Source organism: Tiliqua scincoides, chromosome 4 (genome assembly GCF_035046505.1).
Source record: "Tiliqua scincoides isolate rTilSci1 chromosome 4, rTilSci1.hap2, whole genome shotgun sequence".
NCBI lineage: Eukaryota > Metazoa > Chordata > Lepidosauria > Squamata > Scincidae > Tiliqua > Tiliqua scincoides.
The window spans coordinates 148,757,180-148,781,247 of record NC_089824.1 but is presented as its reverse complement, the minus strand read 5'-3'; the positions used below and the strand labels follow the sequence as shown (position 1 = coordinate 148,781,247).

Below are 24,068 nucleotides of genomic sequence, written 5' to 3'. Positions count from 1 at the left end.
GGAAAAATGCATACAGTACATGTGTGGTTTAAACTGCAGTATGTGAAAAGGGGGCATGTGCCTATCAATTCCAGTTTTTTTTTTCTGTCAAAGGCTTAGGGATTCCTTTTTCATGTTTCTTTCTTGCCTTGAAGCATGCACCAACATGCTTGCTTCTCCATCTCCTCCCACAGCTGATTAAGGAAAATAGGCTTGTGGGGTAGGGTGATAGTAACACAGTCCTGCAAAAAGCTAATGAAACCAACCCAGTTTTCAATGGGAACTCTCTGTCTGATATCCTCCTGATTAGGAGAAGCCAATGTATTTTGGCATTGGGTGGGTTGAGAGATTGTGCAGTGAGTAAAAACACCCCCATTATTAATTCTCCTGCTTATTTTGGAAACCTAAGTAGCTAAACAATTAAGCTACAAAAGCTTTTCGGGAAGGTACAAATGGGTAGCAACAAGAAGACAGCAATCCCAAGCAAGACAATTCCTGTGACTTTCAAATGCTGAGAAAACAGACAGGGACACCTAGTCTGGGCAGAACATTACAAAAGATGCATCTACCTTTGGATGAAAATCAAAGCACATTCCCGGAGCTTGTCGAGATATCAGTGCTTCCGTTTTCTTTTCTGCTCCTATTTTTTTCTTTTCACCTGCTGTTCGTTTTAGTTTCATCATATCTGCATAGATGAACAATGCAAACAGAATCTGAGGTCTCAAGTTTAAATAAGAGTGCTACAATGATGGTTTCTCTGTTATGGAGTCTGTGGTTGCTGTTTGTCCACTGGAAGAGGTTGAATGGAGAAGGACCAGCTTCAATCACTGACTCCTGCCATAGCCTCAAGCAAACCAATACAGCATTCCCCCCCACCCCCCAACCCCACCCCCCCACCCCCCGGCAACCCAGCAGGTCTATTCATACAAACAGGCAGGATTTTGCATGTATGTCACTGGCTGGCTGGAGAACTGCACATGAAAACAGAAGCTGCTTGCAGAATTCTTCATTCTAAAACCTAGTGCACACAATGCTTTTTAACCTTCCCAGTTAGCTGATCAGGAAGGAAAGCAATAGGCTACATTCAGTCCCCACTCCCCAGCTGTGAGGACTGTTTCTTGAGACTGGCACTTCCTCCTATTCTGCTCCCTGGGTTTGAACCTGAGCCCTGGCTCCATTCCTCTCTTGTGCTCCTCCTCCTCCCGGGAATGCTGGACTTGGGAATTCACTCCAACTCCATCCCTCCGTTTCACAGGAATATTGATATTCCTATGGCTTCTTGATAACACTGCTACCACTTCTCTATACTTAGCCCTCTTTCTCAGCCCAGAGAAGAAAGCTTAGAGGCACCTCTCTGTAATGAGCACAGGACTGGGGAAAGTGTCTTTATTAGTCCCCAAGTTACTGCACAATGTAACCATTTCAGGATGTTTTGTGTAAGGAGCCAGTGCTTACCAGTGCAGCTTAATCCTTTCCGAACGAACCACTTAGTTACTCTGCCATCTGCCGATATGGAGACTAGCATCTCCCCTTTGTCTTCTCCGGTTGTGCCCCTGTCCTGCTCTATCCACTTCAGCTGCCACACGGGGCCCAGGTGTTTGTCATGAGATTCACTGAAACATAGATTCACACAAAGTACAACTACTGTCTGCAAACAGTAAAACATAGCACAGTGAAAAGAAAAAGGTGTGTGTGTGTAACACATATATTTTAAAGGCATTAGATAAGAAACAACACTTCTATGCGCAAGCTAATGAAAATATATCTGAAACTGTAAGAATGATATGTTGCCATGTAATCTTGAAATGGAACCTACCTGTATGGAGGCAGCACACCTCTGAAGTGAGATTCAAGCCACAAACAACAGGTGAGGGGTCCTTCCATTATTGCCCACCCTATCCTGGATACCTGGTTGACCACTGTTGAAAAGAGAGTTCTGGCCTTGTGGCTGGCCCCTCCATGCGGCAAACTGAGGCAGTTGCCTAAGGCAATAGATTGGGGGGGGCACATGCCTTCATTTATTTGCTTATCACTACTGCTCTTCCCTTTTTCTGGATTTCAAAAGGACCTATGACAGTACAAACAGAAGTGGTGTGAACATAATGGGTCAGACCAAAGTTCCACTTAGACCAAGCAGGGTCAATCAAAACAGAGCAACCCCAGCATCTGAAGTGGTACACCAAACATTGCCACCCCATCCAGCAGTGTACCAGTTGTCTTCACTACTCCTCTTAATCCTCCTTTTTCCTGGATTTGAAAAGGAAGAAGAGCATTAGATGATGAAAGGACAGTGGTGGGCTAGAGTATCTTCTTTCCGCCACACTTCATTCCCCTGTTCAAACCCAGAGAGTGCTGCTCCTGGAGGCAACTAGTGCGCTGCAGGATGGGCAACCAACATTTGGTGCACTACCTCAGATGCTGAGGTGACCCTCAGAATGGACCTTTGGTCTGACTTTGTACTATCATATGTAAATATTTATACTGTTAAAGAACAATTAATAGGCAGCAGCGGGGTAAGTAAGAGATGTTAGCTGCAATCTTACAGTCACAGATTTGGAAGTTGATTCCTTTGACATCAGCGGTGCTTACTAAGCAGTATGCTCAAGTACACTTAGTATGTGACAAATACAGCTCCCAGAATGGGGGGCGGGCAGGCTATATCTGTACTGGACTGCTACTCTTTATCCACCCCACCTCCTGGACCTCTGGTGAACAGCTAAAATCAGGGAAGGAAGAAGAGAAAGAAAAAGGGCAATTGTCTTGACAATTGTACAATAATTATATACAGTATGTATATACAAGTTAAATGAATGAAATTATATAGCCTAATTGGATAAGAAAGAAAGAAAGAAAGAAAGAAAGAAAGAAAGAAAGAAAGAAAGAAAGAAAGAAAGAAAGAAAGAAAGAAAGAAAGAAAGAAAGAAAGAAAGAAAGAAAGAAAGAAAGAAAGAAAGAAAGAAAGAAAGAAAGAAAAATCAGCTGTTTTGTTGTTAGAACTTCCCTCTTGCCCCTATTCTCCTGTTGCAGACAAGGCTGAAGATGGAATGAGAGGATTTCCCTGCGCAGGGACAGCTGTTTGCATGCCTTTTCCTCTGATACTGATTGGAGAAGTTACTCCCTCCATTAAGTTTCTGCACTTTAAGCTTTCAATTTTTTCATTGCTAGATAAACTGGCTTTTATGCTGCATTTGCTGAGGAAAGGACGAACGGTAGGAAAGTTGGTTTCCTTAGCACCATTTATATTTCAAAAATGCATACCCCCTCCCAGCCAGAACATTATCTGGTTGTTTGCAGTTGTATGAACAAGACAAGGAAGTGGGTCAACAAGTATCACATTCTCATACCTGGAATCTAAAACTGAATTTGGATTATGGGACTGGACATTGTACACGGCAATTGTTCCATTGAACATCCCGACTGCTAGAAGATTTGGGTTGGCTACAGAGAAACCCAGTGCAGTTACTCCATGTGCACACTGATAGATACGCTCTGGCCACTAGATAAACAAAAGAGAACACTATTTTAACTGGAAGGGCATTCATACAACAGAGTTGGTGACAAACAGGGAAAACTCACCTGAAGTGTTGGCCCAGCTCCATGAGGCAGGCAGAAACAACACTTTCATTCATACTTTTCCCACCTTCTGTTCTGTCTTCTAGGAGCTGTAGCAACATATATGCATATGAAGATGTCTTGCACTGAATTAGACTACTAGTCCACCTCATTATTTTCGGTACCAGTGTTTCCCAAATTGTGGGTTGGGACCCACTAGGTGGGTTGCCAGCCAATTTCAGGTGAGTCCCCATTCATTTCAATATTTTATTTTTAATATATTAGACTTGATGCTGCCATGGTATGTGTCTGCATTTGGTGAAATTACAGACCTGTACTTTGAACAGGCCAATATGTATATGCTTTTAACAATGTTAGTCAATGGAAATTACTCCTGGGTAAGTGTGGGTAGCATTACAGCCTAGGATTGTTAAAAATGTTCGTACTTGATGATGTCACTTCTGGTCATGACATAACTTCTGGTGGATCCTGACAGATTCTCATTCTAAAAAGTGGGTCCCAGTGCTAAAAGTGTGAGAACCACTGCTCTATACTGATTGGTAGTAGCTCTCAAGGATTTCAGGCAGGGGTGACCTACCTAGAGAGGCCAAGGATTGAAACTGGGACCTTCACCATATAAAGCTAACAACTAACCGAATTGCAGCCCAACCCCAAAGGGGTGCAGCTTCTCTAGAACTGCAACTTCTGAATGTTGGTCATTCTGGAAACTGCACTTAAACCTGAATAGATCACTGGAAGTTATGGGAAGTCCTCTGCTTATTAAAAGTTTCCTAATGTCTTTGCTTTAGTCAGTCTTTGGAATAAGGGTGTGAAGTGGCTAGAATTGTATCCTTTGAACTAGTTGACAAAATTAGAGGATGCAACGCAAGGAATACATCTCTGCTGTTAGTCTACACATGCATAAGGTGGCACAAGAACTTTAAGTCATTAGAAGAAGATAGCTGCATTTAGGTCTGCATGTAGGTCTTGTAAATGTATTGTGTCCTCTGAACGGAAACACATACACACTGCATAGCCATGTGTGCATACGCCTTTTAACAGATGCAGTAGCTTGCAGCATTTTGCTGGGTGCATTCAGTAAGATAGCATACCTATGTGTTAGGGTCCAATCCTTTCCAACTTTCCAGTGCCAATGCAACCACGATGCAGCCCTGAGGTGAGGGAACACCTTACCTTGAGGAGGCGTCCATGACTACCCCCCCACGACACGATGCAGCGCATGCCCCATTGGCATGGCTGCATTGGCGCTGGAAAGTTGAATAGGATTGTACCCTTAGACTCAAAGTTAAGTGTTACATAAAACATGTGATTTCCCATTATCTGGCTGCTTCTCCAGGCTGTTTCAAAAACTGCATCTTGCAAATCACTTCTATGTAAAAGAATACAAGTGAATAGTGACATACGACAATCCTACACAAAGAGAGAGGTCCTGCTGCTTCCCTGTGCATAAAGACATTTTGATTTATGTCTATGATTGTCATGTGTGGCACTCCACACAAAAGATATGTAATACACAGTTCTTACATGAGGACCATTTCAGGTGGCCTTCAGGGTCTTAAGGACTTGCCAAAAAGAAATCTGCTTCTAAATCACCACTGCACAATACAACGAAGAATACTAATTCAATTAAAATCACAAACAAAGGAAGGGCACAATGTATTTTGTCATTGCTTGTGTTACCGTTGGGTTCTTCAATGACCAGCAGCAAGCAAAGCCTTTCTTCTGCTCTTTGAATCGAAACTGTCCATAACCAACAGCCAAAAGATCCTAAAAACAAATAACAGATTATTGCACTATCTAGTAACTGCAAACTAGAATATAGTAACTGCTAAATATAGTAACTAAATATAGTAACTGCTATATTGAAAGTATAGCAACACGTGCAACCTTTGAGGACTCTTGGGTTCACTTTAAACTTGGAGGAAAGAGGACTACTAATGACACAGGGCAGCTACTAGATACTACTAGGCACAGAGCAGCATGAGTAGCAAGGCTGTGCATTTGGTGTTAGGGTTCAGGTGTTTTTTTTTCACCCTGCTACCAACCTTTATTTCTAGCCTTGCTAGAAATCCATATTTCTGTCCACTGCTGTTGCAACTACTTGTTTCAATCATGGATGCTGCTGTCATAATCTAGATCAGGGGTTTCCAAAGTTTTCAGTTTGAGAAACACTTTTATATGTTACACATTTTCATGGGCTGAAAAAAATCAATTTTATAAATGAATGGATGAAATTTAAAGGAATGAATAAGTTGTACTTGGAGCTTTTGTACAATAAGCATGATATGATTCAGAACAAAAGAGAAATGTGATAATTACAAAGAAACAAAGCCTTGTTTAAACTGAGAAATCATATATAATGAGTAAAAATGCCAAACATTAGCAAATGCTCTGCCCTTTAAAAATTTGCTGTGAGCTGGATAAAATATTGTGGTGGGCTGGATTTGGCCCCATAGTTTGGCTGGATTGGGCCATAGTTTGGAGACCCCGATCTAGATAATTATGTACTAAAAGGATTTGGTGGTGACAGGGAAAACTTGGACAGGGATTAAGATGCGGTGATATCATGAAATGATCACAAATATTCTAACTACTAAGGGAACAAAGCCCCAAACAATGGAATGTTGGCCAAAAAAAAGCCAGTTTCTATGAGGGAAGTGAAAGGTCATTTTGGCCAGCAAACGCCTCTAGAAATATTCCATAGGACAGGAAGAATTCTATGGGCAGAGTGGGGTAAAGAGTGAGAACTGTGATAAAGAGAGGAATGAAGACATGGAAGATGGGAAGTGAAGAGACAGAGAACCCAGTAAGTTGTTTCTGAATAAAGAAAGCTGAGTCAGCAGCCAGCAAAAACATGAATATGTAGATGAGAGAGGTATTGCTATTTGCTTCAAAAGCATTTTTGGGATTAAGGGTCCAATGCAGCCATGACAATGGGGGATGCACTGTATCCTGAAGCGGGGGGGGGGGCAGTCACAGAGGCCTCCTCAAATTAAGGGAACATTTGTTCCCTTATTTGGGGGCTGCATTGTAGCTGCATTGGCACTGCGCAATGCCATTTGGATTTGGATAGAATTGGACCCTCAGTCACTGATTCCTAATGGTAATTTTCAGTGGGAAAAGAGTCAAGAGTAAAATACCTTCTACTTTTGCACTGCAGTCCTGGCCCAGATTGCAGCCCTGCATGCAGGGCTGACCAAGGCCTCTGACAAGGGACACTGCAAACCAAATACTGCCCCCTTACCCAATGAGGTTCCAGCCTCTGCCACTCTCCAATGTTCTAGCTTAGCACTCTCCTCCCCTTCACATTTTCTCTCCCTCTCTGTCCCCCCTTCCTAGGATGTGGAAGGAGAAGGAAAGAACAGTGGAGGCAAGTAGGCAGACTGAGATGGGCAACTCCCCATCGACCTACTGCCTGAGGCAATTGCTTTAATTAGCCTCATTGGATGGCCCTGTCCACAAGGCCAGCACAAATACAACTTAGACTGTAATTTCACAATGATGCATTTAGTGTCCTGTGTACTTTGACCCTAAGAAAAGGAAGGGCAGAGGAGACAAGAAGTTAAGAAAGGGAGGAGTTAACAAGAAGGTGGACCCTGGAAAAGCTTTACAAAGTCTAAGGGCCCAATACTAAAGCACTGTCGCAAATGTGCCATAAGGCACGTTTGTGGGCCCTAGCACCAGTGGAGCACAAGTGCTAACCCAGCACTGGCCGGCACTGGGCTAGCACCAGTGGAGTACTGGAGCTCCGCTACTCGGTGGAGGGTAGGAGGTGGGAGGGAGGCAGGAATGAGGTGTTCTGGAGTGGGGGGGAGGTAAAGGGAGAGTGGGGAGGAGGTGTGCCAGAGAGAGGGAGCAGGGCAGGAGGGAAGTGGGACCAGTGGAGCTTTGCTCCACTGGTTCCTGAGCCTCTGTGTTGAGCCATCTGCCCAACATGGAGGCTCTAAATTCTACACCAACCCTTGAGTTATCGTAGAATCTAGAAGCCCCATTGCTGAGCTATTAGCTTTACCTGGGGAGAAGGGGACAAAAGTCCCCTCTCACGAAGAAGCGGTGGCAGCTGCCTGGGGTGTGTTGGATGCAGCGGCAGCCATTTTCGCCGCTACTGCAGCCCTGTGCACTGGGCAGCTCAGGATTGGGTTGCTTAAGAGGCTCTGGGCATAGAGAGAGATTAGTTCATAATCACAGAACTTAAAGGAAATGAAAAACAGGAGTCAGTGGGCCAAATTGGTCTACGATTGTATCCAAAGTAGTTTGAGTACAAGAGCACTCTTATAAGCTGTCTTCCCTGTCCCATCCTGCCTAGGGCAGCTCTCTTGTTTGCCCCTGAAAATTTGTTCCTGGAGGTCAGTAGACCCTCAGAAACAAGGTGTGGTGTGAGGTTGGGGGCTGAAGTGGAAGGCAAAAATTCCTGAAAGCTGCATGGAGAGCTTCGCTCCCAGAAGTAACTTCTGCACAATTCAGAGTATTCCTGCCTCATTCCAAGCCAACCACAAGAGATGCCAGAGGCAAGTCTCCAAATTACTGGTAATACTGCAGCTGCACAGTCCTGGGTACACATTTTTAAAGAAACATGAATGACAGGCACAAAGGAATTTTTCTGGGGATGTCCAAACAGAAGCTAATTTTCTCCTCTAGGGTAAAAAATTATTTCCCTAAAGATGGGTCTCCTTGTAAATGCTGCTCTACCACAACATGGACATTCTAGCCTTAACACTATATTAAGTGTTGCAAATGGTAAATTGCAAGGGAGGGCACCAGGATGCAGGTCTCTTGTTATCTGGTGTGCTCCCTGGGGCATTTGGTGGGCCGCTGTGAGATACAGGAAGCTGGACTAGATGGGCCTATGGCCTGATCCAGTGGGGCTGTTCTTATGTTCTTAAACCTAACAAAGCATTTAGAGATCACGTACAGGGTTCCGTTTGTTCCAGGCCATACAGCTCACATTATTGCCTCTAGTGAGATCACATCCATAAGACCACAAGACATCCATACACGGGGGTGGTATTTCTTTTGCTGCACCACTTAGTTCTAACAGCAGTGTTGAACTAACTGAGGGTTCCTTCTCCTCTTCTTCTTCCTCTTCTTTCTCCTCTTCCTCCTCCTCCTCCTCCTCTTCTTCTGGTTCTAACTGATCATCAAAATCAGATAAAGTAGGTTCTAATGCCACATCTGGCTCTAAAACACAAGGAAGCAGAAAGAAACTCAGTATCATTTCAGTGCCAAATAAAGTATTGCTATACTATATACAAGCTAGTCCAGCCCCCTTATGTTGGCTCCTGCCATGATGCCCAATCATCCTGGTTGTAATGAATATGCATGGGAGAATCTGAGGCCTCTCTTCATCCTATGCCTTCCTGACATGAACAGGACCTTTTCCACTTCCACCCTCCACCTTCACTAAACAATGCAGAAGGGCAATGGCTTCAGGATTACAACCCAAAAGTTTCTGTTATGTACATTCTAGTTTATTAAAATAAGATAATGTCATCACAATGAAACTGATTTTGTCAAAATCATTCACTGGGTTTAATTGTTTAGCAGATGTTCAATTACTGGAACAGGTTATCTTTTCAGATCACAGACGGATGGCCTCCAGCTATCTGTAAGAATGATTACAGATCTGGTGTCAACATTTTGAGGGAAGCTATGTAATGACTTGATCAGCCAATTTCCAGTTTTAACAGAGAGTGGAACATATCCACAGGGGTATAAAAGTGCAGTAGCCTGGTTGCCAAGGAAAATAACCATATAATTAGGCTTGGTGTCTGGAAGAAAGGAAATAAGACAATCTTCTTTTTCCCTGAGCAGAGTGAAAATTCAAAATATTGAACCGCAAAAGTCAGCTATGCCTAGAGGTGGTGCTGTGTCCTTTCAGGACTCCTACAGGTAAGGGTTACATTCTTCTGGGTTTTTAAGCTGAGCAGGGGACATTATTTGCCAAACTGTGCTGAGTGGGTGCTTCTAGCAGGTTAGTCTGTTCAGTTGCAGCAAAGTGTACTGCAATATCTTCATTCAGTAACTTTTAAGGAGGAATTGTTCTTTGTACTGCTTGTCTTGCAAGCCTTAGGGTTAAATTTGCAGTTCTTGCAGGCACTGGATGGGATCCATCCTCAAAATTAAGGAACAATGATATAAAGCTGTCCTAGCCATGGACTTAAAATCATTTGGTCCCAGACTTTTAGCAGTGCGTATATTGCTTTAGTGGTCAGGAGAAGAGAAGAAACATATGAAAAGTGGGGAAAGAGCAAGAATGCATGCAGAGTATAGGAACAGTAGGGAACAGAAAAGAAGGAACCAAAGGATAAACTAGTGAAGAACTGGTGGGGCATAGCGTAGTGGTTTGACAGATCAAGACTTCTGTCATTTGAATCTCACCTCTGCAGGGGGGTTGCAAGGGTGAGGCAACTGTTATGACTTGCATTCTCCTGCAGGAAGCAGCAAAAAGGCTTATGCACTTTTCATTTTGAGTCTGCTGCCACCTCCCTGCAATCCACTGCAAACAGAGCCTCTGCAATCCACTTTCAGCTTTCTAAAAGTGAGCAGGAAATGAATCAGAGGGCAGCAGTTAGAACTCCTACCCGAGGGGTTCTCAAACTTCTTGGGAGTAAAACTCCTAAGGTAAGTCTTTGTGGCGGGAGCGGGCGAAGGCAGCTATGCAGTCCCCAGGATCGTATCATTAACGGAGGCAAAGGGGGGTTTTACTTACAGGGGGCTGACGCAAGGTCCAGGAGGTGTGGGGAGCCCCATGGAGCCCTCCATAGGGCTCCCCGACTCTTAGAATACTGAAAATAAGCTATTAGAAACCAGTTCCAGTTTGCAATCATGAAACCAGAAGTTGTTTCCGATCACTTATTTTCATTATTCTAAGACTTGGGGAGCCCTACAGATGGCCCGCGGGGCTTCCTGCACCTCCTGGACCTAGTGGCAGTCCCCTGTTAGTTAAAAAAAACACCCTTTGCTCCCATTAGCAATGTGATTTTGGGGATGACGTTGCTGCCTTCCCCCTTCCCCCATCCCTTAACAACAACAACAGCAACAACAGTATTTATATACCGCTTTTCAACAAAAAGTTCACAAAGCGGTTTACAGAGAAAATCAAATATCTAATGGCTCCCTGTCCCAAAAGGGCTCACAATCTAAAAAGATGCAACACCAGCAGACAGCCACTAGAAAAGACACTGCTGGGGTGAGTGGGCCAGTTACTCTCCCCCTGCTAAATAAAAAAGGAGCACCCACTTGAAAAAGTGCCTCTTAACCAGTTAGCCCCTTAAGGGGCCAGGGGCTGAGGCTCTCAGGCAGGGGTGTCATGACACCCCCGTTTGAGGACCTCATTCCTACCCCCTTACCTTTCTCTTTCTTTGTATGGTTCCTTTAAACAGAACAGGAAGTGCAGGACATACTGGGAGCAGACCCAACATGTTCTGTACTTCTTGATTTGTTTAAAGGGACTCTGAAGAAGGAGAAAGATGATGGAGTAGGAGTAATTGCGGACTTGGCCCCTGTGCCGCCGGGAGCACCGGACTGCAAAATGTCACCCCTCCGAAGAGGAGACTTTCCAGTCGGTTCTAGAACCTTGCGCAATGTTCCCTGGCCCTTTGAAAGCCATCTGAGGCCTCCGGAGAGCCATGAAACAATACTTCTGCTTTTCAGACAAAACCAGAAGTACTGTTTAATGGCCCGCTGGAGGCCTCAGAAGGCTTTCAGAGGTCCAGGGGATGCCACATGGGCTTCCCCGGCCCTCAGAAGGGCTCTAGAGCAGTGGTTCTCACACATTTGGCATCAGGACCCACTTTTTAGAAAAAGAATCTTGTCGGGACCCACCAGAAGTGATGACATGCCTGGAAGTGACATTATCGAGCAGGGAAATTTTTAACAATCCTAGACTGCAATCCTACCTACACTTACCCAGGAGTAAATCCCATTTACTATCATTGTTAAAAGCATATACATAGTAGTTTGTTAAAAGTACATGTCTGTAATATTTCCCCAAATGCAGTCACATGCCATGGTAGCATCAAGTCTAATAGATTAAAAATAAAATATTGGAATGGGGATCCACCTGAAATTGGCTCGCGATGCACCTAGTGGGTCCCAACCCACAGTTTGAGAAACACTGTTCTAGAGGGTGGGTAGTTGCAGCGGCAGTGCAGCAGGCGCAGCCCCACAGTTCCCACAGGTGTGGTGCCCTGAGGCTTTTGCTCCCCCAACACCCCTAAAACACCAGTGAGTAGGAGGTAGACACACCCTTCCACATGGTGGAGAGGGGACACACCATGGTGGTCATGGGTGGTGAATCACCTTCTGCCACCCGTGTACCTCTGAAAGAGTAAGCAAAAGGGAGAAGGGGCAGCAACAACAATAGCTGAAGTTCCAACAATAGATGTTGGCCAAGAGGTGACAGGTGCTTCAGCTGCTGCCATCACCATCCCTCTACTTCCAGATTGCTCTCTAGAGCCTGGAGACTGATATAGGAGACAGCCCAGCTTGAAGCCAGGTGAGCAGCTCAATCAATAAAGTCCATAGTTAATAACAATGGCCCAAGGTTGAGCAATGGGTTTAGGAAATCCTTCCCGGCAATACAACCAGTTAATGTTACAACAATATCATATAAATTAGAAATACTTGCAGTTCCGTTTACCAGAATGAAATGTCTGATAACAAATTTACCTATGAGGACAGGAAGGTGCCGAAAAGCTGCAAGTTGAGGCTGAAAAATATTCTCCATCAAAACTCTCTCCATATAAAACAAATCTTGCTGAAATTTTTCAGATTTTAGTATAGCCTCTGAGCTATCTTCTTCCTCTTCTTGGATCTGGGACAGAATTACACTTTCAAGATCAAAGATGGAACTTGACGCAATGCTCTCTGGGGGAGGGGGAAAAACATGTCAGAAAGGATAGAATTAACAGTATAATCTGGTATGACGTGAGATGAATTTAGGGGAAAGAATGTGCTTGTACTCTAAGAGGGCTTCTAATATTCCCTAGTTGTAGGGGATAAAGTCATATTCCTGTATACATCTGATCTTGGCATACAGGTACTTCTTGAAACTTAACACAGTTAGGATGAATAATTGAATGAAAAATTACCTCTGTCTATAGAACTTAAAGATGCAACTCTCTCCCGTTCTTTTGTTGTATTAGATCTACTGCTAGTCACACTTATTGGTGAACTGGTAGTTTTATCTGGAGCTTCCAAAGTGTTGAAAGAATCATACAGATCCCAGGTAGTGGCCATTATCTCTAGAAGCAAAGGCATTGTTAGATAGCACCCTGTTCCTATATGTTTATGCTACAAAGAAATAGAGCTAAACAGGTCATTATGCTTGCAATTTAACAAAAAAAATAAATAAATGCCATGTCTCTTTTGGAAAGAAATCTAACCGAAGTAGATGTAATCAGAATATGTAGAAACTTTTCAATATGTGCATAATTTTCTCAATGGTGCAACTGCATGTTCTTCTCTAGAAGATTATGAAACATGTAAGCAAAGGTATTAGCCAATTTTTCAAACAGTCTTCTAAACATGTTTAATGTATCCTCATAAGGAATGTCCCACCTGCGTGGAGACAGTGGTTTCACACTGTAGTATATGCATGGGCAGAGTCCAGCTGTGGGCTTCCCAGAGCACTTGGGCATAACCGAAGCTCAAAAGCTGACCCTTGTCACCAAGGTATCTGAAGACAAAGGGGAGAAGATGCAGCCACAGAGTGCCTCAGAGTTCTCTTTCCTGCTCCAGACTGAGGGGAGTGGGAGAGAAAGGGGAGGGAGTTCACTGGCACCCTCCTCCTCGTGCCCACGAGGTGACTGTGCCCAGCTCCAAACACTGCTCTCTACTTGAGTATCAGCCAGCCCATCACAGGTGGCAGTTGGAGTTTTAAGTCTCCAGTTGCACCCTGTGCAGGCTCCCTCTCCTTACCCTACCTTCTGGTTTGTCACACAAGGCATTCCTATCACCATAGCAACAGGTGCCATTTTTGCCTTTGCAGAGCCACTCTGGAGGATCCTGAGCAGCTTCGGTTGTTGGAAAAGGGCTCATAGACTGTGGTGCAACAGCTGGGATGGACAAGTCCATGGTTTCCCACCACTCTGATGAGGCAGGTGTCAGAGCAAAAATCCCTCCTAAAATTGGTTTAATTATGCCAAGCAACCAAAGAATAATTATCACTGTCATGAACAAGATAGAAGATAGGCTCACCTAGATATGAAGTCATTTTATGATAATTGTATGAAAGTCTTCTGTGGATTTTTCTGATATTTTGTGAGCCCCATTTGGAATTTTTCTTAAATGGTGGGATAGAAATATTTAGCAAAATAAAGATTGTGATGGCCTAGTGAATGAAGAACTCCTAACCATGGATTCCTCATGATTTTATTTGACTCTGTTTTGGTTCAGACTTTTGTCTTTTTTCCCCATGTGGTACAAACTGAAACAAGCAAACACAATGTCTAGCAACACGTTCATGTTGATGCCATATTTTACCTGGCACAGAGTTCTGTTCCTTTTAAAAGCTATGATAAATGCAGTAATGTGACGGTTGTCTTATCACCGATTTACAGTACTCACATTTTACATTGTATACATGAACAGATATAAATAGGTGTATACACATTTTCATGTGAATTGCTTGGCATATATCTATTTTAAAAGTCAGCACTGGAATTGGACCCCACAAAAATGTAGAGTACAGATCATATGTACTGTTGTACATACATTGAATAGAACGTGAGAATCACTGTGTGTGAATCATGTGTGTCCAGATCAAGAATTGCATACACTGCACACAGATGCAGACTTGAACATGCACATGTTGCATACGTGCATGCATGTTGTGTGAATAGTGTGAATAAGGGTAGTGATGGGGAAAATGGTGAATATTACCATGCATCGCTTGGTAAAATTCACTCCTCTTCTTACAGGGGAAAGATTTCTGTCCCAGAGAATATGACAATCCTATGCTGACACTGATTTGCAGCCATTGTCACGCAAAGGAATTGTAGGTAGATAGCAGAAAAACTTTGCGATATTACGAAAGGTTTTGTTCTTAATAGTTCATTTTGAACTGTTGCCCAGACCAGTTCTGACTCTGCAATAAAAGCTAGGTTTCACATATGACTTTCCTGCTGAACAGAAGTTCACTTTGCACACTCTGTTTGAAGCTTTAAAAAGACCTGGGCTATCATTTTTGCTGAGTTACTCAGGAAATGAAAAAGATGGCTTAGGGACATCCCATTTTGTTCCCATGTTAGCAGAAGCTCTACTTCAGTACGCACATCTTTCCATACCTCCTTTAGTTGATCTCCAAAACCTATTTCCAAACTATCATTTACCTTTGTCAGCTATGATAATTTTGTCACATTGTACTTCTTTTGTCTTTGGTGCTCCGTTAAGGGTTTGCATCATCCTGCTGGTATAGCGATCATTACCAACTCTATTTTTACAGAGTTCCATATAGGCTATATTCTGTTTCCTTTGAGAAACAAAAAGCAGAAACATATTGAAACAAATTTTTGTATGCTTCAACTGGCGCTTGATTTTTTTTTTTCTTTCAGGGACATTCATTTTATTTAGAAATATTTCTTAGAAATAACATGCACTTACAGCCTTTATCCACTGACATTGCAGCTGTAGGTCCATGTACTTCAATAGCATAAAAATAGATACTTGCATCTTCCACAGCATGTGAAGCTCTTTGGAATGATAAAGAGGTAGATCTGATACTACCTGATACTATCTGATAAAGTTTTCCTTTATCCAGCTAAATTATAAAAATGCTGCAATGCAGTCAGATGTCCTTGAAACTGCAATCCTATGCATACTTAAGCCATTTCTGCCCAATGTTGCATATATGCAACAGGGACCAAATGTATACACCTGTGGACTGGGAAAAAATGGGTTAAGTTAAACTGCATAGCTGCACTAGTGGGATGAGAGGATAGGCTTGGGCCATAGATCCCATAGTGGCGAAAGGTCTTGTGGAGTCTGTAGCCTTCCAGTGCCAACACCAAGTTGTTGAGGGGGTTTGGGGGCAAAGCTCTGCGCTGGGCCCTGATGGTACACCCTGCCCTTCCTCACTTGACACTTTGGGTACTATCACGGGTACTGAAGGTTCAGGATTCAGCCTAGTTAGGTGGGTGTAGGCATAGGCTCCCAACCAAATCCCAACTTGGCTCAGCGGCATCACTAGGGTTTGCATCTTCCAGTTCAAGAGCTCAATGCCTCACCACCAAGATGGATCTCCTCCTGTATCAGACCATACAGAATAAATTACAATATCATATGCATAGCCTAAATGCAGTGGCATCAGTAGGGTTGGTGTAACACCCATTAATTGTATTTATTTTAAAATATAACAGTATGGGTCACCCAACAAATCTGTAACAAACAAAAAATCAGTGGCTGATTTGATGACATTCACAGCCCAATCCTATCCACACTTTCCTGGGAGTAAGCCCCATTGACTATAATGGGACTTACTTCTGAGTAGACATGCATAGGATTGGGCTGTCACACAACTGAATAGGAATTCTAGTATCAGCTCTGATACATGGAAATGAGAGCTGACTCCTACTAACATCTTCTTGGTTCCCTGCTGTTTCATAATAACATCTCATTGGCTCTCAGAACAATCAGTCTCATTGGTCAATTTTGAGTTTTCTCTTAACTTAACCAGGAAAGGAAAACACAACTGCCTTATGTAACAAAAAGTGTATTTTCTTGTCACATAAAGCAGTTTTGTTTTCCTTTTCTGGCTATTTGGCTATAACATTTGCTTGAATATATTTCTCCGTAGTCTGTTTCATTGCATTCTGCATTAAATTACCCATCAAATGATATATAACATGGTGGTATTATTCAAAAACACCAAGATTTTCAAAATTTTGGCCAGTAGTGATGTCACCCGGTGCAGTCTGCTCCCCCTAGTGATGCCACTGACCTGACGGACCCTGGAGGCCATCCCTGAGTCCTCATAATATTATGAATGATGTCATCTCATTTTCTTTGAAAATCTAAAAAGCATGGTAGAAAACACCAGTACATATAAATTATGCCTACTTCACTGCTTCAGCTTCTTCATTCTCGGTAGATATAAAGACAGTTGGTATATCAAATAACCAAATCATATCAGTCTCTGTGAGGTAAATATTCACATTCTTTTCTAGATCCTGTTTGGTCAGTTTTTCCGGCACCTCCTCTCTTCTGACCTGAACATCTGCCAAATTATGGAGACCATGTTAAAGACTGAAATTGTGGTAGTTAAAAGAAAATATTATAAAAGAAAAGTACAGGAATACATTTCTATAACATATATAATTTCTTTGGAAAGATAGGTGGAGTCTAACTACAGGTTGAGACTAATTATTCGCAAGGGTTCCATTCCAAGCACTCACTGGGTAGCAAAAAACGAACTATAGCAAATCAATTTTAAAAACCAAGTTTCTTTGCTCCAGTGATTTAAAAACAGCCTTGCTGACCTTTGTGACGTAAGATAACAGTCATTAAGAAGACAATCCATCAATCAGTTGTCCTCTAAGAGCTTAGAAAGGAGCTTCACTCAGCCCCTCCCTTCACCAATGCAAAATGTTCACCTTTCTTTCACTGCTCAGGGGGAAGGGAGAGGTCGCCTGGAGAGAGAAGGATTGATGGATTGTCAGCCAGCTGCCCTCTCTCTTTCTCATTAAGGAGGCTATTGTTCAGTTTTTTAAACTGATTTTAAAGGGATGCATTTTTCCCCTTCTCCGGGGATCAGCACATTCCTTCTCATTTGCAGGGTCCATTCGGGTTGAGTCAAATCTATGTATAAAAAATCCGTGTATAAATAGGCTGGACCTGTATATGATACAAGTGATGCCTGACTGCTGCCCTTTACTACATACATTACAAGGGATACTTCCCCACTCTCCACTATCTCTTTGGTAATGTTGGACAACAAATAATACATTATGTGACACCATCACAATCCCACTCCTTGCAAGGATCATTTAAGAAACTGGAGTGAAAGCAGAGAAGCACTAAAGACAATTCCATCATTTCTTTTCTCAAACTTTAACATGAAGATGAGCAGGGATGAGGTTCAGCAATAGCTATGCGGGCCAAAAACAGGCTGTTGGGTCCTGACGTATTTCTGACTTGATAATTTTAGGATATCACAGAATTGTGAAATGGAATTTCAAATGTATTGCAGTTGCATATGTTTACCTGCAAAACTAGCAATTTCTCGTCTAGATCCAGGTTCTACTATTTCATCTGCTATTGATTCTGTGGAAGTGGTGGACTTTGTAATACTACTGCTACCATAAGTCCTGCAGTTGAAAGGGAGAATTGACAGTCAAAGAATGCTAAATCACTGATCACAGGAATACCAAATGCTAAGTAATATAGGGCTCAACCTAACCCCTTATGTCAGTGCTTTCCAGCACTGACATAAGGGCAATGCAGCTCTGAGGTAAGGGAACAGACATTCCCTTACTTTGAGGAGGTCTCTGTGAGTGACACCCAACTGCAGGATGCAGCACATGTCCCATTGGAAAGCACTGGAAAGCTGGAAAGCACTGACATAAGGGGTTAGGATTGCAGCCATAGTCCCATAAAAGCAAAGCAGTCACTGAAAAATGGCTTCTGATTGAGGAATCACATGGTCATAGAAGGATTTGAGTTAATTTAGACACAGAAAAGACCGGTGGTATAACTTTGCATTTGCAGGGACAGTTTAAAATGGGAGAGTAGTCAAATTGAAACCCCCATATTCATTGTGAAGTGGTGCAGTTCCATGGGGACTGTACTATACACTTCATTTTGAACATTTGATTTGGCTCTTTGAAACAGCCTCCCATGTCAATACACTTAGGATTCCCTCAAACCTGAAGCTAGTCCTGCCTGCCACACATACTGCAATACCCATCAAATCCTATTTCTGATTTCTGATAGAGTATGCCTGACAATTAAGTTGCTGGCTGTTCTGTAGGTTCATATTTAAAGAGTCCTATGGAATGGCCTATCATACCTGGAGAATGGGCCTGCTAAGCTTATAGTAGTTGCGGATGCATGTTGTAGAGAGAAGGAAGACAAGAATTCTGTTTGAGTCACCCCAGCAAAATCTTGAGCTGATAAAATTTTGCTTTGTCTGTGCATAGTTGTGCTTGGTTCTGGGTGGTAAAGTGGACGAGGTGTCACATCTCTTCCTAGCTCATCAAGTACCTGAAGATACAATAAACAGAACAATAACAAATAAGCCCCTTCCTGCTTCTTTAATAGCTGCCACTAAGTGATCAATGGCTAAATTAAATTATTTTAAATAAAGCCATAATAAATAAAGTCTTTAAAGCCCTTATATGGCTTAGAACCAAAATATCTCCAAGACTGTCTCCCCCCCTCCCAAAAAAATGAATCTGTCCCTCCTATTTGCTCCTTCAGGGAAGGCCCCCTATAAGCACCACTAGTTTCCAACGTATGGTTGGTGGTTACATGTGAAAGAGCTCAGGACAGCCCCATGTCCATTCAGAGTCTCTGAGCACATTCAAAAAAGGCACCTTTCTGCCAGTAGAAAAAGGAACCTCTTTCTCCCTGCGGGAAGTGGTTCTGCCAGCATTCATCCTCCTTCCTATGTAAAGGCTGCCCTCTTAGATGTGGCACCCTTGTGCAGTGCACAACCTGCACAAGCATAGGGGCAGCCCTGAAAAAGCCTTCTTCATGGTTGCCCCCATCCTGTGGAGTTCCCTGCCCTGCAAGACTTAGCTGCCCCTTCACTTCTGCTCTTCTCGCATTGACCCTTTACTATGTTGTTCAAAAGAGGGGACAGGTTTTTTGTTTTAACACAATGCTAATTGATTTGAAGAATTTCTAAAATGTATTTTATCAATGTTGTTTATTGATAAACAATGTAATTTATTATTGTAGCTTTTAACATTATACTATTATTATAGTAGTGATGTTTTGGTAAGCAGCCTTTGGCTGAAAATCAGTAAAAATAAAGACAGACAAACAGATGTGCATAGGATTGGCTGTCCCTTCAAGTAAGAGCATAATTATAACTAAGTGATGTAAGAACAAAAACTCCATTTATTAACTGAACCTGTATATGATAGACTGCAGGCACAATCCAATGGGTGCATTATGCCTGTGGATCATGCTTTCTGCTGGTATAACATGATTTGCAAATGTTGCAAACATGATACTGCCATTGCTCTTAAAATATGTATTCATCTGAAACCCCAGTATGCATTTGTCACCTAACTGGTTCTCTCATGTGAGTGTGCTCATTCTTCTAACATCACAACATTACCTGGACAATAGGTTTGCTGGGTGCTGGGTGCTTGTCTGCAGCTTTCCCATCTGAAACCAGTGTTATGCTCCTTTGGACTATTGATCCAGCTCTGCTGACTTGCACAGTACTGGCAGGACTCATTCGTCTAGAAGCTGAAGATGTCAATTGCTTCTTTGATATATTGTGGTCTCTCATAGATGAGGTCCTAAACAATAGGTGAATATATGCACCAGATAAACAGCTACAAAGTGGAACAATGAACTTGTCAATTTTCATTAGCAGCAGTCAGGGATGAGAAAACCCAGCGTGGTGTGACTTGAGTTGAGTCTAGAGTCTTCACCCTCCGCGACTCAACTTGAAAACGAGTCATAACAGGAGCACTTTCCAAGTCACCAAGTCACCCTTTTGCAACTCGATAGGACTAGAGTCGTGTCACCCACCCCCTTTTAAAAAGCCAGCTGCAGCTCCACAGAAGGAAATGGGACAGCTGCCGGAATGTGCGCATGTGCTGGAGTGCACTTTAAATAATCCTCTGATGTCCCCACCCATCTTTAAACATGGCAGGAGTGAGCAGGAGGGACTATGAGAGAGCGGGGACAGAAGCAGCAAAAGGGAGGAGGGTCACAAGCAGTAACTGCGAGGCTTCCCAGGACAATCCAATCCTTGGCAGCTCTACTCAGAAGTAGTCCCACTTCAGCCAGTCATTCAGTGAGGCTTCTTCCACCCAAGTAACAAAGGGGCACCTCACAGCAGCCATGCGTTGAAAAGCATGATTGCTATGAACTGCCTCCTCCCCCTCCATGGGCTTCTGCAGCCAATTGAAAGGCAAGTGTGCCCTTGGTTCCTCCTTCTGACTTATTTCAACCAAAAAAAATACCAAACTGCCCATCCTTTGTCCAATTATCATCTAAGGAAAAGATAGCCCAGTCCTGCCTCCCACCCCCACCCCCATGCAAAAGCAAACATTAACCCTTCCCTGCCTCGTGGCTGGAACTTCCCTGCTGCTTGCCTGGTCTGAATGATTGCATCACAAGGTTTTATGCAAGCACACCCAAACACAGGCAGACTCAAGTCAGCATGCATGGGGATGACTGCTGAGTCAGGGAGCCCCTGACTGAAGTGTTTTTCTGAGTCTTCCATGTGCACGACTCACCAGTCTATGAGTCAGCAAAAAACACGCATTTTTGTTACTTGAGTCCAAGTCGTCAGAACCAAGTTCTCAACCTTGGCAGCAGTGGTGTATAAAGCGGAGGGCAGGGGCAGGGGGCAGTCTGCCCTGGATGCCAAGCTGGAACGGTGTGCCATGAAGTGTGAATGCACATGCGCTCCAGCCACTTCTTGAGTCAGAACACCATGTGCACTCACAGTGGTGGCTTATTGATCTGGCTATAAACCATTATTTTTAATATTAGTCATGACATGAAATGAATAATAAAAATGGTCAGAAAATACATGTAGTGTCTCACCTTCAGTTGCTCCTCTGCACATAGTACTTAGTGACATACTGCCCCTGCATCTGGAGGTTCAATATAGCTAGCATGGCTAATAACCTATATTCCACTATGAATATTTAGAATCTACTTTTAAAGTCATCTAAGCCAGTGACTAACAACACCCAAATTCTCCCTATTCAACAAGCTACAGGAACTTTGTGTGACTTGAAAGACTTTCAGGCAAAACCAATGAGAACATTTTTTTCTGTAACGATTATAAACTTTACGTTATAAACTATATAAACTTTCACAGAGTTATTCTAACCCCTTCTTCCTTTTCTTTAAGCCCCACTGGAAGGAGAGAAGAGGCAGAGAGTGCACACAGTTTTGAAATGTTGAGAGAGAGGAAAAGAAAGCTAAGCAAGATAGACCAGAGGGAATTCCGCAACCGGGAAAAGCAGGTGGATGAGTTTGTCTTTTGAAGATTAAGGATGCAGTCCTAGCCCTCAGTTGGGTCTGCGCAAGTCTCTTGCACTGGGCAGGCAGCAGGCGTTTCCGGGGGTGGACATGGAATGGGAGGCAGGGCAGGAACCCAGCAGTTATGCCGGATCCTGAACCCCATTCCCAGGAGGCGTGAAGCAGCCTCTGGCTGCTCTGTTCTGCTCGGATCTGCACCACCTTCTGAGGTGGCCTGGATCTGAGTAGACCAATTGGGGCCACTGCAGCATGGCACAGGGTAAGGGGAAGCGATTCCCCTTGCCTTGAGCTGCGCTGCTTTTGGCCCCAACTTGCCAAGTCCGAGGAGAGCGGAGCCAGTTGAAGTCACTCCGTTCTCCCTGGGAACGGGGGCTGGCTGTTATGCTGGATCCCAGCCCCGCTTCTCTCTTCCCACCCACCCACCCCCGGGGCCGCCCACTGCCTGCCCTCCCTCTGCCGAGGAACGCCTCCCTCCCACCTTCTCCCCGCCTACCTTTTCCGCTTGCGTCAACCCAGCCGGGCTGAAGCAAGTATCTGAGAGGAAGCCGGCACGGAGGCTTATGTCAGCCTCCACAGGCCATCACTTCTTGGAGTGCTGGCCCAGCTTCCTCTTGAGGAGGCGCAAATGTGCTTAATGGCACACTTGCAACGCTTCCAACCCCGTTCCTGAAACTTGGGGCTTCATTGTGACTGCATCAGTGCTGGAAAGTTGGATAGAATGGGTCCTTAGACGGCAATCCATATAAACGTGCACGGCAATAAGGCTGCAATTCTATCCATACTTACCTGGGAGTAAGCCCCAGTGACTATAATGGAATTTACTTTTGAGTAGACATAAATAGGATTGGGTTGCAAGTCCCATTGAACTCAATGGGAATTACTTCTAAGTAGATATGCATAGGCTTGTACTGTAAGTAGTGTGAAAATATTATTTGCAATCTTCCCTCCCCACCATTGTATATTTGGAGACTCTTTTTTGTTCCTAGCTGCCTTGAGTCTTTCTCTGGTAAGGTCCCTCAATCCCTTTTCTCTTCCCAAATGCAGGAGCAGCAGAAAGACTTTGCTATTACTTCCTCATCACAAAGTAACCAATTGGGAATGCCTTTCCTTCCACCTTGCCTGTGACACCCAATCTCACCCCCCTCTGCTGCTTGCTATAGCAACAAAATGGCACTTACACCTTCATGATGATGCTCTGCTTCTTGTTCTTGCTCCAGGGGACGGGTGCCATACCACCAGACATGATGGAATTGGTAGGATGGCAGGAAGAAAACTCTGACCCTCTGAAATAGTAGAATAAGGAGCAATGGCTGTTGCCCCTAGAGAACTGGATACACAAAGAAGGGTTGGGGCCTCTGAGAAATGGAACTGGCTCAGTGTCTGTGCCCCTAGGATATTGGTCCAGAAACACACGGAGAGCTCTAGCTTCACTCAACAGCTGTTGCTTTAAACAAGAAACTGTTTACATGGTAACCATGGTAGCTTCTTTTCAGCATGCAGCCATGTGATTGGCTGACAGTAAGAGAGATGCCAGGAAAAAAGGATAGGTTGACTCTGTTATATCTGAGTCTACCCAATGTGTGTTGCAATGTGTCAGGGAAGTGCTCATTGCTTCCCCTCTCCATTGGCTGCTGCAGGTGCCAGGATCTACCTCTGTTTAGTTCAAGAGACTGTGTTGCCATAGTTATTTACATAGATGAATATATCAGAAAAAGCATCTAATTCATGCATTTTACAAACTTGTATCCTTTCTTGCCATCTTGATTTTCTCCTAGATTTTCTCTCATAATTATGTTACACGCTCAGTGCTGAACATCTGCCTGCATCAAAAAGTCATCACAGCAAAACAAAAAGCGACAGATCTTTTCTATACAATCAAGAGAGCACTGCCAGGTATGCACATATTTCTTCTTCAAAGACTTTTCTTCTCAAAAGGATTCCTTCCTGGAGCATCTGTGTGCCAGAGTTACAGTAGCAGCAGAGGAGCGGTAACGTGGTAATATTCAGTCTGTATTAGCACACATCTGTGCTCATGTCTGTATTAGCACATACCCACATTTCTGCAGTGCTGATGTGTGTTAACGTGCAGCCAATCCATGTGTTTTGCAGTGTTATGTACAGTACTTGTAAAAGCGTGAAAAGAGTCACCTAATTCTTCCCACTACATTGCATCAAAGCCCTGTTCCCCCCTCCCATTCTATTCCCTTTGAGAGTTTGCAACAGCATTATGGGCAAGCATGGCAGAAAGTCTGCCAAAGATCGTTTCTATATAGTACATTGCTGTGATAGTATCATGAAAGATCAAGACAGGTGATGTTTGTGCAATGCTGGTGTTGCCT

At 43.6% G+C, this 24,068-nt stretch overlaps 1 protein-coding gene across 1 annotated transcript in view; it reads right to left on the bottom strand.

Annotated features, from left to right (window-relative positions):
• The window catches only part of DNAI4 (dynein axonemal intermediate chain 4), a 38,767-nt gene that overhangs the window by 4,961 nt on the left and 9,738 nt on the right, over nucleotides 1–24,068 (bottom strand). Inside the window, exons 2-14 of the mRNA XM_066624592.1 lie at nucleotides 22,908–23,012; nucleotides 19,838–20,024; nucleotides 18,560–18,753; nucleotides 17,755–17,858; nucleotides 16,612–16,768; nucleotides 14,886–15,025; nucleotides 12,645–12,797; nucleotides 12,223–12,420; nucleotides 8,465–8,712; nucleotides 5,233–5,319; nucleotides 3,324–3,475; nucleotides 1,435–1,592; nucleotides 549–664 (exon numbers count right to left, since the gene is read on the bottom strand). Of these exons, the coding sequence (XP_066480689.1) occupies nucleotides 549–664; nucleotides 1,435–1,592; nucleotides 3,324–3,475; nucleotides 5,233–5,319; nucleotides 8,465–8,712; nucleotides 12,223–12,420; nucleotides 12,645–12,797; nucleotides 14,886–15,025; nucleotides 16,612–16,768; nucleotides 17,755–17,858; nucleotides 18,560–18,753; nucleotides 19,838–20,024; nucleotides 22,908–23,012 (1,999 nt within the window). The remainder of the gene's footprint in view (nucleotides 1–548; nucleotides 665–1,434; nucleotides 1,593–3,323; nucleotides 3,476–5,232; nucleotides 5,320–8,464; nucleotides 8,713–12,222; nucleotides 12,421–12,644; nucleotides 12,798–14,885; nucleotides 15,026–16,611; nucleotides 16,769–17,754; nucleotides 17,859–18,559; nucleotides 18,754–19,837; nucleotides 20,025–22,907; nucleotides 23,013–24,068) is intronic.